Source organism: Salvelinus fontinalis, chromosome 30 (genome assembly GCF_029448725.1).
Source record: "Salvelinus fontinalis isolate EN_2023a chromosome 30, ASM2944872v1, whole genome shotgun sequence".
Taxonomy (NCBI): Eukaryota; Metazoa; Chordata; class Actinopteri; order Salmoniformes; family Salmonidae; genus Salvelinus; species Salvelinus fontinalis.
The window spans coordinates 29,200,290-29,217,787 of NC_074694.1; the positions used below are offsets into that span (position 1 = coordinate 29,200,290).

Genomic DNA, 17,498 nt, shown 5'->3' on the forward strand with positions numbered 1-17,498 from the left:
AATAGTACATTGGTTTACAGAAGTGATCACAACATTGACTCCACCATGATACATACAGCTGCAAAATGGAGCAGTTAATGGCCAATGTAGTAAACAATTATTTAGGAATTTCCTCTGTGACCTCTCGCCTGACTCTCTCCTTCACTGTAACTCCCATGGGGGTTGTTGTTGCATTCTCTTGTAGTATCAATCTTTTTCTAACTTTTAGCTCTCGCTCTCTCTCGATCTCTCCTCACAGATGTCCCAGAAGGGTGGCTTCCAGTCCCAGGACTGTCAGGCTCTGACCCCAGCGTCAGTCAGCAGTGTGGACACGGCCTCCCAGCAGGCCTCCCAGTCGGACGCCTCGGCCTCCGTGGACCCAAAGGCGGAGGTCAAGCAGCAGCAGGACGAGGAGGACGACTGGGAGGAAGGCTGCTCCAAGGGGGGGAAGCTATCCAACATCAAGATGGAGAACAAACCCATCAAAATGGAGGGGGTGAAGAAAGAGGAGTGTGGAGGCCAAGGGGGCAAAGGTGTTCCCATGGAAACGTCGTCATCGTCGGGGGTTAAGAGTGAGGAAAGGATGAAGATGGAAGACCGGAAACCGGAGGTGAAGATGGAGCCGAAAGAGGAGGAGAAGGGATCAGATTCCCCTGGTATTCCGTCTGGTGCACAGAACAAGAAGAAGAGTAAGGACTGCTTAATTCTGTTGATGATTCTGTGACGGCATATGTATTATGTACAAGTTGAACGTCTCTATAAACAATCTCTGTGGTAATGTTCTTGCGGAGTTATAGTCGGTTTCTGAATCCAACTTCAACCCTAACCTCTCTACCCCTTCTCCTCCTCCTCTTCTCCTCCCACCTATCTCAGTCTTCAAGCCAGAGGAGCTGCGCCAGGCCTTGATGCCTACCCTGGAGTCTCTGTATCGCCAGGACCCAGAGTCTCTGCCCTTCAGACAGCCTGTGGACCCTCATCTACTGGGCATACCTGTATGTACTGAATATTCACACTGTTTTAGTCTGGTTTTAATGTTCTATTAAAAAGATATGTACTTTTTACACACAAATTTCCCACTTGTCAAATAATAAAGGGAACTTGACTTGACCATATCCCTCTCCAGGACTACTTTGACATAGTGAAGACCCCCATGGACCTGTCCACTATAAAGCGTAAGCTAGACACTGGTCAGTACCAGGAACCCTGGCAGTACGTGGACGACATCTGGGTCATGTTGAACAACGCATGGCTGTACAACCGCAAGACGTCCCGCGTCTACAAGTACTGCTCCAAGCTGGCTGAGGTGTTCGAGGCTGAGATAGACCCCGTCATGGTCAGCCTGGGTTACTGCTGCGGCAGGAAGGTGAGATGGCTGTGTGTGTGTCTGGTTGGTATTCAGCTGTGTGTGTGTGTGTGTGTGTGTGTGTGACGTATAGTTTCCAGCTAGATGTGGTTATTGCATTGCTAGTTTCACATCCAATTCTGTGCATGGAGACGAGGGGTGGTTAATTTCAGCGTTGGCATAACATCACCATATTACATTTCAACACTTAATATTGAACATAAACTTACAGCTATTTATGACTTTGCTCATGAATGTGCTAAGCGGTCCACAGGGATGACCGGAGTGACTCCTTTTTATGAAAATGAGAGAAGTGGTGTGGATGTCAGGGTTAAGCCCCTCAGAAGGACCATAAGTCCGAACAGCTGTTGTCATGTACTGTGACTATGAGCCTGAAGGGCCATGTGATCCAGGACTGGCACATTCCTTTTGCCTAACCAAATTGCCTCCATGAAAATTGATTGTTTTTGGCTGGTGAAGAAGCTCTAGATAGTGATGTAGCGATCGTCTTTGTCCTTTAGTGTCTATTGGTGTGTCATTATCATGAATTGGGCCCAGAGTTTTCCCTGTTTGGATGGTCCGGTACAACTCCTGGCACTACTGAACATAAAGATGCTTTATTGTATGATTTTTAATTAGTAATCTTTGTTCATTGTCCTTCCCCCTGTCTTTTGTTTCTTTGTTAGTACTTTTGTTATTTTATGTGAATCACTTTGTTACCTGTATTGAAAAGCGTTATACAAATAACGTTATTATTATATTACTACTAATCTCTTTTGAAAGTTAATTTGGGGATTAAAGAAGTGTTAATTTATCATCTAACTTTCTCTCTTTCCTGCATTTTTTTTCCTCCTTCAGTTGGAGTTTTCTCCCCAGACGTTGTGCTGCTATGGGAAGCAGCTGTGCACTATACCCCGGGACGCGGCCTACTTCAGCTACCAGAACAGGTAGAAAGGGAGCCGAGTGTGTGTCTCACACACCCACACACACGGTGATCGATGTCATAATGACTGTATGTTGAATTTTGTGTTTCTCCGGGAATAAATGGTTTGCCACGTTTTTCCCCATTTTAATATCCATGTGCTTAACGCAATTACATTTTAAGTCGGTCCTTTTTTACTGCCTTTCTGGACATTTCTTCAAACTTCAATTTCTAACAAAAGCTGTAGGCTGTGATCAGGTACGAATATGTACATTCACAAATATTATTTGTGACAGCACTGATACTTGACTGAAAATAAGAAAGGATCCACTTTAAAATGAGCTCTATAATAGAACAATTGTCTGTGTCGCTGTTCATCTGTTCAGTATCTGCATTGTCCCAGGCTTCCCCTTCCTTCCCCTCCAGTTGATTCTGTCACTGCTGTATATGTAGCTGTGATGGTTTTGCTCATCTTCTCCTGCCCAAAACGCTAATCTGTGCTTTGCCTTGGCCTTCTGCTCTGTTGTCCTGGATGTTGTCTTGTCCTCTCCTTCTCTCCTCACCATTTAAATCATTACCCCAACCAACCCTTTCTGCCCTCTCCCTGTGTCGTCAATGCTTGTGACATCTGCATTGGCTTGCTTTTTGTCTGGTCCAATCATGCGCCTCCAAACCCCACCTATCCCTCCCCCTTTCCCTTCTATCCTGAATCATGATTGGCTGTTCTGACGACGACACCTGCCCTGCCTGCTCTGCGCTCCTCCTGTCTCCTGTGTGCCTGCGTGCTTGCTCCCACCCTGTCATGCCTTGATTGGTGGCTGCCTCCGTGCCTTCTCTGTGATTGGCTGTGCTGTTGGGAATGGTGTAGTTCACCAAAATTTGGGCTTCTTGCTGGCAGGTACCACTTCTGTGAGAAGTGCTTCAACGAAATCCAGGGGGACAACGTGTCCCTGGGAGACGACCCCTCCCAGCCTCCGACGTGAGTAGAACGTTACCATCCACTAGCCTTCCCTCAACTTTTCTTTTGGTTTAACGTAAACTTTATTTTATTCTTTTATTTTTAGGCTTTTATTTGACTCCTCATATGCCTAGCTTCTCCCTCATATCAGCTTTAAAGTACCTCCATTTGCTGTTATTGTGAATGTCTTCCTTCCATTTCTGTGGTATTCTCTCTCCTACAGTAGTTGATTTGGTTTTATTGTACATCTCTACTGTCGCAGTTATTGTTTGTCTCACCTCTCGTAGACTGTGGTTTTCCTCTATTGGCTTACATCTGTTCTGCAGCACCTCTTCAGTAAATCAACATTGGGATGAAAACACTGCATATTTGAAAATCAGGCCAAATATTAAATGAGTCTTAAACTTTATATGAAATTTTGGACGAGAGCCTTGCCAGAGAATCCAATGCTTTCACCTTGATTGTCCTTTGGAGTTTATGAAGCCGAATTTTATTGGTTGGTTAGACTGGGGTTCATCCACCTTACCCTTTCAACGTAATTTTTTTTCATGAGGCTTTTTAACTGGGGGTGGCCTGGTTGCTATTGTTGCTACATTTCCTCTTTCTAATTTCAGTTCCATCGGTAAAGATCAGTTTGAGAAGAAGAAGAATGACACACTGGACCCTGAATTGTAAGTCCACCGTTGGAAGTATATATCTTGTTGAGTAATTTAATTTAAGTTGTGATTGCATTGTGAGCGCAATGTAGTTGTGGCGACGTAAGCAGTCTGATTTATTTCTCTCTCGTTCCTCTCTGCAGACTTGTGGAATGTATGGACTGCGGACGTAAGATGCACCAGATCTGTGTTCTGCACAACGACACTATCTGGCCGTTAGGGTAAGTCTGTCTGCATGCCTTGTTCCCTGTAACCAGAAGAGAGGAAGCAGTTAGTCTTATTAGAAGGTTCTGGCATCTCTACTGACGCTAATTAACTGTTTCACCCACCAGTTTTAATTGTGATGGCTGCTTAAAGAAGTTGAATAAGACACGGAGAGAGAACAAGTATGCTGCCAAAAGTAAGTACCGATGTCTTTAAAATAAAACTTTTTAACCCTAAATATTACTTACCCGTCTCCATTTGACGTAGTTCCTCCCTTCTTTACCTAGCTTATTTGTAATTAACCCTTATCTCCCTCTCTCCAGGGTTGCCCCACACTAAGCTAGGCTGTTATTTGGAGACTAGAGTGAATGACTACCTGAAGCGTCAGAGCCACCCTGAGTCGGGTGACGTCACCATCCGAGTGGTCCACGTCTCTGACAAGGTGGTAGAGGTCAAACCAGGCATGAAGTCCAGGTAAGGGACATGCACCACTGGGGGGAATAGTAAGCGTGTTTCCCTGAAGTAGAACAGGAGAAAGGGATAAGAGGCAGAACGAGTCGGGTTAATGTAGTAATTTGTTGAATCCCAAATCAACCCCTAGCCACTACCCCTAGGCACTGTACATCTGAGAGGATTGCATCACCTTTTTTTAATCTCAGAATTTGAGGGGGGGGGGTTCCGTTTCAGAATTGCAAGGTAGAAAGAGTTTGAGACCAGAGCATGGTAGATGGAGAAGCAGTAACTCTGAATGATGAAAGATGGTGAATATATAAATATATTGGTATGCAGGGTTGGGGAGTAACTGATTACATGTAATCTGATTATCAAAAATATTGTAGTCACTTTGGATACTTTTTGAAAAACTAGATTTCTACTTGGATTACTTTTAAATTCAGAAAGGATGTTTGTGGAAAAAAATACATGTCACCTTTGAGAGAAAAATTACATTCAATTTAGCATTGGAAAAAAGGTGCAAATTAATTCCCAGTGCAGTCAAAAAGGTTATTTTCTTGTGTTTTTTATATTTCCACACTGAGATTTGAATAATATGGTCAAATTGTAAAATTATTAATAGCCTTTCTGTGTAAGAGCTGTTTTGAAAAGAGCCTGAAATGTCAGCCTTTTGGCCTGCCTGGTGACATCACCAGGTGGTAAATTGGTTAATAGAGCAATAAGAGTTCCAAACCTCTCTGCCAATAGCTAGTTTCCCCTCCCAACTCGGACCACTCCGACAGTCCTAGCAAAAGTTTTGCATGAGTAATTGTTCTTTCTAAGATTTACATTTTGGTACTTAATTGTTACCTAGAAATGATTTAATATTGAGAACCGTTGCATTGGACTTAAGTTTGTTTCACCTGAGCAAGTCTGACCACAAGTCAGAGACCACTATGATGACACACCAAATGCGTTTGATGGATCCTTTTTGTCTTCTAATGCCTCTTAAGGGGAAAGTAATTGAAAAGTAAGTGAAAGTAATCAATTACATTACTGAGTTTGAGTAACCCAAAAGTTACGTTACTGATGATTTTGCATAGGTACTGTAACTAGAAACTAACGGATTACATTTAGAAAGTAACCTACCAACCCTGTTAGTATGCATGCATGCTTTCATTCTAGCATCAGACGTCTCGTGTCTCTCTCCAGGTTTGTGGACACTGGGGAGATGTGTGAGTCATTTCCATACAGAACGAAAGCCCTGTTTGCGTTTGAGGACATCGATGGAGCTGACGTCTGCTTCTTCGGCATGCATGTACAGGAGTACGGCTCGGACTGTCCACCTCCCAATCAGAGGTGATAGTTATTTGAAGGGTACATTTTCTCAACTCCGTGGGGAGCAGTTTTATGTTAATGCCCAAAGGACTGGACCTCATCCTTGCTCTTTCCCGCCATCTCTCCATCTTCCTCTCTCTCTCCATCTCTCCCCCAGACGCGTGTACATCTCGTACCTGGACAGTGTTCACTTCTTCCAGCCTCGTTCTCTGAGGACGGGTGTCTACCATGAGATTCTCATTGGCTACCTGGAGTATGTCAAGAAGCTGGGGTACACGACGGGTCACATCTGGGCGTGCCCACCTAGTGAAGGGGACGACTACATCTTCCACTGTCACCCTATGGACCAGAAGATCCCCAAGCCCAAGAGGCTTCAGGAGTGGTATAGGAAGATGCTGGACAAGGCTGTGGCAGAGCGCATTGTGCATGACTTCAAGGTAAAGAGGCTTGAGGGGTCCTTGCGGGGGTCATAGTTAGAATTGTTATAAATTGTCTTCATCGGTAAGTGGAGGGTTGAGCGCACAAGGACAGTCATGGATTGGCCTCTGAGAGGCACCATTTTATCACTGTTCATGTTGTGACAACTTGAAGTGGTGTTACACATTTGTTACATAAAGCAGGACGAGTGGCGTGTTTCTTAAATCTGGGTTTAATATCTTTCTGTCCCTCGCTCAGGACATCTTCAAGCAGGCCACGGAGGACCGTCTGACAAGTGCCAAGGAGCTGCCGTACTTTGAGGGGGACTTCTGGCCCAACGTGCTGGAGGAGAGCATCAAGGAGCTGGAGCAGGAGGAGGAGGAGAGGAAGAGAGAGGAAAACAGCACTTCCAACGAGAGCATAGATGTAAGTGGGATGGACATTTACCACAAGGTACATTGCAGTGTGTTCATATGGATCTTTGGGTTTGTTTTGATGTGATTTCATTTGATCTCTTTCAATCAGTGTGATAATTTGATTCTGTTTTTACGTTTCACTTAATACAAAATGTTGAATAGATTTTTGTATGAATTGCATTTCTACATTGGTTGTAAATCAAAATGGTTACTACTGTGGTGTGTGTAATTCACCTCCAGGCCACGAAGGGCGACAGCAAGAACGCCAAGAAGAAGAACACCAAGAAGACTTCTAAGAATAAGAGCAGCATGAGCCGAGCCAATAAAAAGAAGCCAGGCTTGCCCAACGTGTCCAATGACCTCTCTCAGAAACTCTACGCCAGCATGGAGAAGCACAAAGAGGTAGGAGGGAGTGACTTGCGTGTTTTTATTGTATTTCTGAACATAAGTTGCAAACATTATGTAGTAAATTGGTGAGAATTAGGTTTAATTTCTGAACGAGTCACTTTCACAACCTAAAAACACTTTCCACTAAGACCGTTGTAGTGGCGATTTACTATAAAAAGCTCATGGCACAGGAGAGAGCCGAAATTGTTTTCCAAACGTTAACTCTTTTCCGGTGAAGTTCCCATTTATTGAGCAATTACATTACAAAAGATAAATGGTTTAGTTCCAATACAAATATTTGCATAGAAAAGGTGTAGAGGTAAAATCTATGAGCATGTTCTGTGATATGGTAAGACCTGTATGCCCTCTCTCACCTGTGCTAACCTTTCATGTGCTATCTATATACAGTTGAAGTCGGAAGTTTACATACACTTAGGTTGGAGTAATTAAAACAAGGCCCATTCACTGGGCCTTGTTTTTCAACCACTCCACAAATTTCTTGTTAAAACTATAGTTTTGGCAAGTCGGTTTGGACATCTACTTTGTGCATGACACAATTTTTCCAACAATTGTTTACAGACAGATTATTTCTCTTATAATTCACTGATCACTATTCCAGTGGGTCAGAGGTTTACATACACTAGGTTGACTGTACCTTTAAACAGCTTGGGAAATTCTAGAAAATTGTCATGCTTTAGAAGCTTCTGATAGGCTAATTGACATCATTTGAGTCAATTGGAGGTGTACCTGTGGATGTATTTCAAGGCCTACCTTCAAACTCAGTGCCTCTTTGCTTGACATCATGGGAAAATCAGAAGAAATCAGCCAAGACCTCAGAAAAAAAATTGTAGACCTCCACAAGTCTGGTTCATCCTTGGGAGCAATTTACAAACGCCTGAAGGTACCACATTCATCTGTACAAACAATAGTACACAAGTATAAACACCACGGGACCACGCAGTCGTCATACCGCTCAGGAAAGAGACGCATTCTGTGTCCTAGAGATGAATGTACTTTGGAGCGAGAAGTGCAAATCAATCCCAGAACCACAGCAAAGGACCTTGTGAAGATGCTGGAGGAAACAGGTACAAAAGTATCTATATCCACAGTAAAAACAAGTCTTATATCGACAACCTGAAAGGCAGTTCAGCAAGGAAGAAGCCACTGCTCCAAAACCGCCATAAAAAATCCAGACTATGGTTTGCAACTGCACATTTTTTTTTTTTTTTTTTTTTTTACCTTTATTTAACTAGGCAAGTCAGTTAAGAACAAATTCTTATTTTCAATGACGGCCTAGGAACATGAGGACAAAGGTTGTACTTTTTGGAGAAATGTCCTCTGGTCTGATTTAAACAAAAATAGAACTGTTTGGCCATAATGACCATCGTTATGTTTGGAGGAAAAAGGGGGAGGCTTGCAAGCCGAAGAACACCATCCCAACCGTGAAGCACGGGTGTGGCAGCATGTGGGGGTGCTTTGCTGCAGGGGGGACTGGTGCACTTCACAAAATAGATGGCATCATGAGGAAAGAAAATTATGTGGATATTTTGAAACAACATCTCAAGACATCAGTCAGGAAGTTAAAGCTTGGTCGCAAATGAGTCTTCCAAATGGACAATGACCCCAAGCATACTTCCAAAGTTGTGGCAAAAAGGCTCAAGGACAACAAAGTGAAGGTATTGGAGTGGCCATCACAAAGCCCTGACCTCAATCCTATAGAACATTTGTGGGCAGAACTGAAAAAGCGTGTGAGAGCAAGGAGGCCTACAAACCTGACTCGGTTACACCAGCTCTGTCAGGAGGAATGGGCCAAAATTCACCCAACTTATTGTGGGAAGCTTGTGGAAGGCTGTAAACTTCTGACCCGCTGGGAATGTGATGAAAGAATTAAAAGCTGAAATAAATCATATTCTCTACTATTATTCTGACATTTCACATTCTTAAAATAAAGTGGTGATCCTAACTGACCTAAGACAGGGAATTTTTATTAGGATTAAATGTCAGGAATTGTGGAAAAACTGAGTTTAAATGTATTTGGCTAAGGTGTATGTAAACTTCTGACTTCAACTGTACATGTGACCCATGACCCCAACATATAGTGCCCTCTATTGTACAATCAAGTTAAAATGACCTTTGACAGACAACATATACACAACACATAAAATAAAACAGGTCAAAATATCTTCTCCCTTAACTCTGTTCCGCTCTCTCCTCGCCAGGTATTCTTTGTGATCCGTCTGATAGCGGCGCCTATGTCCAACACGCTGGGCCCCATCACGGACCCCGACGGCCTGATGGCCTGCGACCTGATGGACGGGCGCGACGCCTTTCTCACCCTGGCCCGCGACAAACACCTAGAGTTCAGCTCGCTGCGCAGGTCCAAGTGGAGCTCCATGTGCATGCTGGTGGAGCTCCACAACCAGAGCCAGGACCGCTTCGTCTACACCTGCAACGAGTGCAAGGGCCACGTGGAGACGCGCTACCACTGCACCGTCTGCGAGGTGAGGGTTAGGCTTCAGGTTAGAGGGGTGGAGGAAGAGAAGAGCTGGGACAATAAACAGAACATTTAACACCAACATTGCCTTCCTCTTACAACACGTGTTTAAGTCTGTAATTTTCAATTATTAGGCTACACAATGTTCCTGCTTGTACTTTTTTAGGGGGTTACTAAAACCACTGTTTGGTCAACAGTAATGTGCATTATCCTGATTCCCTGCAATTAAAGTGCCCTATCTCTGTTTTGCTGCCCGACCTCACTCCCCCTTTTCCCATCTGTGCATGAGGGAGAGCTGTATGCTGATAAGCGCAAGCATATACATTGCAATTGCGGGAAAAACAGTTTTTAAAGCAACTACTGTTTAATTGTTAAAGAGAGGAGAGTGTAAGCTTTCTGTGAGTAACATTTATTTCTCAATATTGAGCAAATGACACCACTTTACATAGCAGCGTGGCGCGAGGCTAATATGGTTTAGAGACGATGCACCTGTGGAGCGTAGCATGCCATTCACATTGAATACATCAAGTAGCCTAGGCCTACAGATGGAACGTTTTTTTTGTAGGACATGAAAGTAATCTAGCTAATGTATTTTGAGTTCCCACTTCCTCAGGTGGTGTAGTATGTAGCTTACAGGGAAAGCAAACTGGCCTCACTGTGTGCGGGAGAGTTGCATAATAACGAGTACGTTATTCAATTATTGCATCCAAATTGCTCGCTCTCGTCAACGAGCATCTGCGTTGCCGAACGCTAGAATAGGACTATTTGAGACACTCGACACATTGCAAGTCCTGCCTCTCCCATCTACTCATTGCAGGACTGGACATACAGGGCTACCTGTGGGCCTTCCCGCTGGCCCTGGGAGGTTTTGTTATCCCTCTGGGCCATTCATTCATCCACGTCAGTGAAAACCATTCACTGGGCCCGTGAAAACAATGTTGTAATAATGCTTTCTTCAATCTAGGCTATGTAATTGATGGGGGAAAAAATATTAATTCCCAAAGCTGTCAGTTCGTTATGTAGATAAATTATTACACGCGCCCATACACAGCTTAGTTTGAGCAAAATATCAACTGTCAGGCAGCAAAAGCGAGCAGCTCACAACGGGTTGTAGTGTGGAGCAGCTCACAACGGGTTGTAGTGTGGAGCAGCTCACAACGGGCTGTAGTGTGGAGCAGCTCACAACGGGTTGTAGTGTGGAGCAGCTCACAACGGGTTGTAGTGTGGAGCAGCTCACAACGGGTTGTAGTGTGGAGCAGCTCACAACGGGTTGTAGTGTGGAGCAGCTCACAACGGGTTGTAGTGTGGAGCAGCTCACAACGGGTTGTAGTGTGGAGCAGCTCACAACGGGTTGTAGTGTGGAGCAGCTCACAACGGGTTGTAGTGTGGAGCAGCTCACAACGGGTTGTAGTGTGGAGCAGCTCACAACGGGTTGTAGTGTGGAGCAGCTCACAACGGGTTGTAGTGTGGAGCAGCTCACAGAAGAGACTGCGTTAGGTAGGAAAGATGTTTACACTTATGATACAGTACCTGTTTATACCATTAAAAAAAAGATATTGTTATTGAGCAAAATGGATAATCCGGCTCTGGGGAGGGGGATTGGATGGGGTTGGATGGGTATAGAGTGGGCTAGGAGGGTATAGAAGAGTAACTGGCTGAAAAGTCAAACTAAGATTTGTTTTAGGGTAATTCTAATAAGGGGATGATAAGTAAAGTGTGGTGTAACCAACACCTATATGCTACTTTCTCCTCTCTCTGTCCCAGGACTATGACCTGTGCATCACCTGCTACAACTCTAAGGGGCACATTCACAAGATGGAGAAGCTGGGTCTGGGCCTGGATGACGAGAGCAACAACTCGGCCGCTTCGTCCATCGCCAACCCTGGAGACTCGCGCCGCCTCAGCATCCAGCGCTGCATCCAGTCTCTGGTTCACGCCTGCCAGTGTCGCAACGCCAACTGCAGCCTGCCGTCCTGCCAGAAGATGAAGCGTGTGGTGCAGCATACCAAAGGTTGCAAGCGCAAGACCAACGGCGGCTGCCCCATCTGCAAGCAACTCATCGCCCTGTGCTGCTACCACGCCAAGCACTGCCAGGAGAACAAGTGTCCCGTACCGTTCTGTCTGAACATCAAGCACAAGCTGAGGCAGCAGCAGCTCCAGCATCGGCTCCAGCAGGCCCAGATGCTGCGGAGGAGGATGGCCAGTATGCAGAGGGTGGGTCAGCCACCTCCGGGACCGGGGGGCAACGGTGGGCTACCGTCCCCGGGAAACAACAGCACCACAGGGCCCAGTACCCCCATGTCCGTGGGCACACAGCCCCCCACGCCTCAGACCCCCACCCAGGGGAACATGCCCCTCGGACCCCAGCAGGGGATGGGTCAGGGCCCCCCAGGTCAACAGCAGCAGTTACAGCAGCAGGGCGGCATTCCCCAGCAGCACCACATGCACCACCAGTTCCAGCAGCAGATGCAGCATAGTGGAGGGGTAATGATGAACTCTCCTCAGCAGCAACAGATGGTCCAACAACAGCTCCAACAGCAGCAGCAGGGCCAGTCTCCAAATGTCCAGCAGATGAAGCACCCAGGAGGTCTTCCCCCTTACACCCCCAGACCTCCAGGTGCCTCTCCCCTCCACCAGTCCCTGGGCAAACCCGGTCTGGGCCCAGCCACACCTCCACAGCAGCAGGCAAACCCCGGCCAGGGCTCCATGCCCCAGGGGCAGCAGCAGCAACAGGGGCCTCCTCCGGCAGCGGTGGAGATAGCGTTGAAGATTCAGCGTGTGGCAGAGACACAGCGTCAGATGGCCCAGGCTCAAGCCCAGATCCTCCAAAGGCAGCAGGCGGCCCAGGGTGGAGGCATGATGCCCCCTCACCCCCACCACCAGAACCCCCAGGCCCAGATGCAAGGCATGGCCCACCCAGGAGCAGGCATTGCAGGGCCCCAGGGGATGGCCCCCCAGGGCCAGGGTGTGGCAGGGAGGACTCATATGGAGCAGCAGGGGATGGTGGTGGGGCAAGGAGGCATGCAGCAGCAAGGAGGCATGCAGCAGCAAGGAGGCATGCAGCAGCAAGGAGGCATGCAGCAGCAAGGAGGCATGCAGCAGCAAGGAGGCATGCAGCAGCAAGGAGGCATGCAGCAGCAAGGAGGCATGCAGCAGCAAGGAGGCATGCAGCAGCAAGGAGGCATGCAGCAGCAAGGCGGCCCCCAGTCGCAGCTCTCTCCCCAGGTTCAGCTCCAGCAGCAGGCCCAACTCCAGAATCCTAACCAACAGCAGTGGGGCGGCCCGGGTGGGATGGCACCCCAGCAGAGGCAAGGCATGATGGGACAGATGGGTCACCTGACACCGCAGCAACAACAGCAGCTCGCCCAGCAACAGCAGCAGCGGCAGCTTGTCCAGCAACAACAACAGCAAGGTCAGCAACAACAGCAGGCAGGGCAAGGGGGGTTAATGGGGCTGATGGGAGGTCCAGGGGGCGTGGCCGGGGCGGCGGCAGCGATGGTGGGAACAGGGAACCTCCCTCAGGCAGCTCTACAGGACCTCCTGCGTACCCTCCGTTCCCCCAGCTCCCCCGGCCAGCATCAACAGGTCCTCAATATCCTCCGCTCCAACCCCCTCCTCATGGCTGCCTTCATCAAGCAGCGAGCTGCCCGATACCAGGGAGGTCCAGGGGTGCCGGGGGCCCCGGGAGGAGGGGGGCCCGGAGGCGTGCGGTTCCAGGGGGCCCCTGGTGGGGCAGGAATGGGCCCTGGGGGTAACCAGGTGGTCATGGATGGTCAGCAGGTGAACGTAAACCCCGGAGTAGCCCAGCCAGGGATGAACATGGGCCAGGCAGGCGGAGGAGTAAATATGTCCACTATGGCTCAGCTACAGCAGTTACAGCAGCAGCAGCAGCGCCCCCTCCTGCCTGGGAGTCTGCAGCAACAGCAGCAAATGGCAGCACTACAACAACAACAACAAGGCAGTATGCCAGGCCAAGGCACCCCCATGTCCAACATGACTCCCCAGTTCAGAGAGATTCTGATGAGAAGGCACCTCCAACAGCAGCAGCAACAACAGATGAGTAACAATGGTCAGTTCCAGCAGCCCCAGCCCCCCCAACAACAGCAGCAGGGTCAGGGCCAGCAGGGCTTCATGCATCAGGGTCAACCTGGCCAGACCCAGCCTGGTGGCGGGGGAGGGCCGCAGCAGGGTGGGGGAGGCCCCCAGGGGCCCCAGCCCGGTCCAGGGCCGGGCCAACAAGGACAGGGCTACCCTGGAACGATGTCCCAGCAGGTAGCCACAGCCCTGCAACAGAGGCTACAGCACCAGATGCAACAGCAGCAGCAGCAACAACAGCAACAGCAGGATGGGGGTGGGGGGCCTGGGCAGCTCCAACAGGGGCAGCAGGGTCCTCAGCAAGGCCAAGGTGGTCAGCCCCAGTCTTCCCATGCCATGCTCCAGCAGGCCCTTCACCAGAGACTACTCCAGCAGCAGCACCTAGGAGGGGGCTCGCCTGCCCAGCACGGCAGTCCTATGAGCCCCCAGCAGCAGATGGCCCAGTCCCCACACCCCCACCTCCAGGGCCAGGCTCTGGGCGGTCAGTCCCTCAGTAACCAGGTGCGTTCCCCTCAGCCCTCCCCTCGGCCACAGTCCCAGCCGCCCCACTCCAGCCCCTCGCCACGCATGCAGCCCCAGCCCTCCCCTCACCGCATCTCCCCCCAGACCCAGACAGGCTCTCCGCACCCGGGTCATCTCTCCCAGCACCACCCTGGTATGGTGGCCCCCCAAAACCCACAACAATTGTCACAGCAACAACAGCAACAGGCTAACTCTGGGGACCCGGGTACGTTTGGTTCGGACCCGAGTGCTATGATGTCCCAGATAAGTGGGATGGGAGGCTTGCATGGCCCAGGGCAGTCAGACATGTTGGGTAATAACCACCAGGACCTGGGGACAAACAACCACAACAGTTTAGACATTATGTAGCCTTCTACTGCTTCTGTCTCAGTGCTCTGAAGAACTGTCCTCATGGGTCTGGCTGGAAGGGGGATGGCAGTTTTTGAAGTTATTTTTATCTAATATTTTTCTGATGTATAAATGAAAAGAACTCAACTTCCTATGGGAGATGCAACGTTAAATCTACAAGTCAATAAATGAATAAATTGAACGAATGGTAAGTTATTGCTGTTAATATATATCTATATATTTTTGCCAATTGTGTACAAAATGTGTAAGGGGTTTCTGGACAGTAGAGATTTCTTCCTTAGTATATGACACAAGTAATATTTTTGGGGACTGAGAATTTTGCCTTTTTTACAAATATTTTTAAGATTTTAAATGTGGTGGACAATTGAGGTGAGTTAATACAATGGACCTTTCTATCGTTCGGTTTTCCTCCATAAAACCAGTCATGATTGTATCTGTTTTGCAGAGAAGTGTTTTTTTATTATAATTATCAATATTATTTTTGCTGGATCTACAAACAAATGTCATATCTTTTTTTTGGGGGGGGGGGGGGGGGGGGGGGGGCAGATGTACTTTGCAACTGCTACAATTCAAATAGAAGAATATATTTTTGTTAATGACTGTCCAAAAACCGAGAGGGTTGAAAGAAGGGCAAGTGTATTTTTTTCCTGATTTTGTTAGGGATCCAAGTGAAACCGAAACATTATTGCTGGGGAGGTGAGCAGGGGGTGGCTGAACGCCTTCTAGGATTGTCTGTGAGCATCTCGGGTCGTTGGACGCCCAGATCTTCTACGCCAGGGTTTCCCCCCTCCCGGGTTCATGTTTTGGTTTTTGCCCTAGCAGTAAACGGCTGATTCAAATAACCAACTCATCATCAAGCTTTGATTATTTGAAGCAACTGATGTGCTAGGGCAAAACCAAAATGTGCACCCGGGGGGGGGCCCAGGACAGAGTTTGGGTAACCCTGTCCTACACTCCCCTTTACCCCTACACTTACAAACAAGACGATGGATGAGAAACTTACTACTGATGTTGCCAGCTGATTTGGAGGATTGATGGATGGCTCCATGTAGTGTGTGTATATACCCTCATGAACTGAAACATGAAGGGGATATGGGGAAGGTGTGAAGGGCTTTCCTAGGAACTTAACTTTTGTCAATGATGCTACCCTTCCCCTCGCATCCTAGTCACAAGCCCCTCTTCTTCCCCTCTCATCCTAGTCACAAGCCCCTCTTCTTCCCCTCTCATCCTAGTCACAAGCCCCTCTTCCCCTCTCATCCTGGTCACAAGCCCCTCTTCTTTTACCCTGACTGTTGGTTTTAATTTAATGTTATTACTGTACAAAAACTGGACTTTAATGAAATACTGTTTGTAATAATAAAATGAAAATCATACATTTGCGCTGTACAGACTTTCAGACCTATGATGAGCAGAGACTCTTTTTCTACTGCTGATTTTCTCGATTTGGTTTCCTAGCAACCTGGTCTCCCAAACTATGTAAAAGTATTGATTTCTGAAAGGTACAGTATGGGGTGTAGGTCATGAGCACCAATGAGCCTTTGTGTATATATTTTTTTTTAACTGGGGATATTGCAACATAACATCTTGATTGCTGTGAACACCAACACATTCACATGAACACATGCACAAAACGTGAGAAGGCTTATTACTGTGGTCAGAAAATGAATTCATAATTTTGCCTCATATTAAAGAATTACACAAGATTTCACAAGTTCACTTATTTTTCTCTAAAGGTTGAGATTTGGGGTAGGGAAAAAACAAGTGGCAATATATCTTGAGACTTATTTTATAAAAAAACAAGGAAAGCTTGTATTTTATATATAGATATTATTTAATTTTATTTTTTTGAAAATAAAACTTGAAGCTACAGGAATTAATAGATTAAACTTTTTTTGTATTGAAGATGTAATGGTGATGTAAAATGACACTGCGGTCATTCACAGCCCTCTTTGGTGCTGTTTGAGTATATCATGCCATTTTGATGAAATGTACACTTGTATACATACTGAATCACTGTACAAACCATGGCAACTGAATTTTTGTTTTGCTTATTCTTTCTGCCTAAAGAAACTGGAATTAAGACTGTGTTTAGTGTTCAAATGGAATCTTTGACCACTTTTCTGTTACAATACTTTGGTGCTTGCTGAGAAGAAGCAAAAAATAAATAACTGTTGCTCCATTTTCATTGGTTTCTTATTTAAGTTATTTTGGTCTTTTTTTTTGCCAATTTAATTGTACAATAAAGTATGTTTGTACCATTGGAAAAATAGCTGTATGTTGAAATGGCTTATTTCACTAGCTACATTTCCATCACATGATGAAATTGGTTGAATCCCATCCCTCAACCCATCAGACATTGGTGGGACGGATAACACATATCTCGCCCATGACAGCCAATAATACACTGAACAAAAATATAAATGCAACATGTAAAGCGCTGCTTTCATGAGCTGAAATAAGATCACAAATTGTCCATATGCACAAAAATATTTCACATCCTTGTGAGCAATTTCCCCTTTGTCAAGATAATCCATCTGACTGACAGGTGTGGCATATCAAGAAGCTGATTAAACAGCATGATCATTACATCTTGTGCTGAGGACAATAATAGGCCACTAAAATGTGCCGTTGTCCCAATACAATGCCACAGATGTCTCAAGTTTTGAGGGAGCGTGCAATTGGCACGCTGACCGCTGGAATGCCCAGCAGAGGTATTGCCAGATAATTGAATGTTCATTTCCCTACCATAAACCGCCTTCGTTGTTTTAGAGAATTTAGCAGTACGTCCAACCTGCATCAACCGCAGACCATGTGTAACCAAGCCAGCCCAGGACCTCCACATCCAGCTTCTTCACCTGCAGGTGAGGGTGGTGCTGAGGAGTATTTATATCTGTAGTAAAGCCATTTTGTGGGGAAAAACTCATTTTGATTTGCCGGGCCTATTAGGGCGTGTGAAATTCATAGATTAGGGCCTAATGAGTTTATTTA

General features: G+C 46.7%; 1 protein-coding gene across 4 annotated transcripts in view; it reads left to right on the forward strand.

Moving 5' to 3' along the window:
- The window catches only part of LOC129828981 (histone acetyltransferase p300-like), a 48,026-nt gene extending 31,331 nt beyond the window's left edge, over positions 1-16,695 (forward strand). Inside the window, exons 15-29 of one of the 4 annotated variants that reach the window (XM_055890340.1) lie at positions 239-668; positions 853-971; positions 1,103-1,342; positions 2,180-2,268; positions 3,112-3,222; positions 3,816-3,872; positions 4,001-4,078; positions 4,190-4,257; positions 4,385-4,535; positions 5,706-5,852; positions 5,989-6,268; positions 6,507-6,701; positions 6,905-7,066; positions 9,271-9,552; positions 11,310-16,695. In XM_055890340.1, the coding sequence (XP_055746315.1) occupies positions 239-668; positions 853-971; positions 1,103-1,342; positions 2,180-2,268; positions 3,112-3,222; positions 3,816-3,872; positions 4,001-4,078; positions 4,190-4,257; positions 4,385-4,535; positions 5,706-5,852; positions 5,989-6,268; positions 6,507-6,701; positions 6,905-7,066; positions 9,271-9,552; positions 11,310-14,510 (5,610 nt within the window). In that variant the 3' untranslated portion in view covers positions 14,511-16,695. The remainder of the gene's footprint in view (positions 1-238; positions 669-852; positions 972-1,102; positions 1,343-2,179; positions 2,269-3,111; positions 3,223-3,815; positions 3,873-4,000; positions 4,079-4,189; positions 4,258-4,384; positions 4,536-5,705; positions 5,853-5,988; positions 6,269-6,506; positions 6,702-6,904; positions 7,067-9,270; positions 9,553-11,309) is intronic. The other 3 variants (XM_055890341.1, XM_055890342.1, XM_055890343.1) reach the window with 3 other exon arrangements.
- The last annotated feature ends 803 nt before the right edge of the window (positions 16,696-17,498 follow it).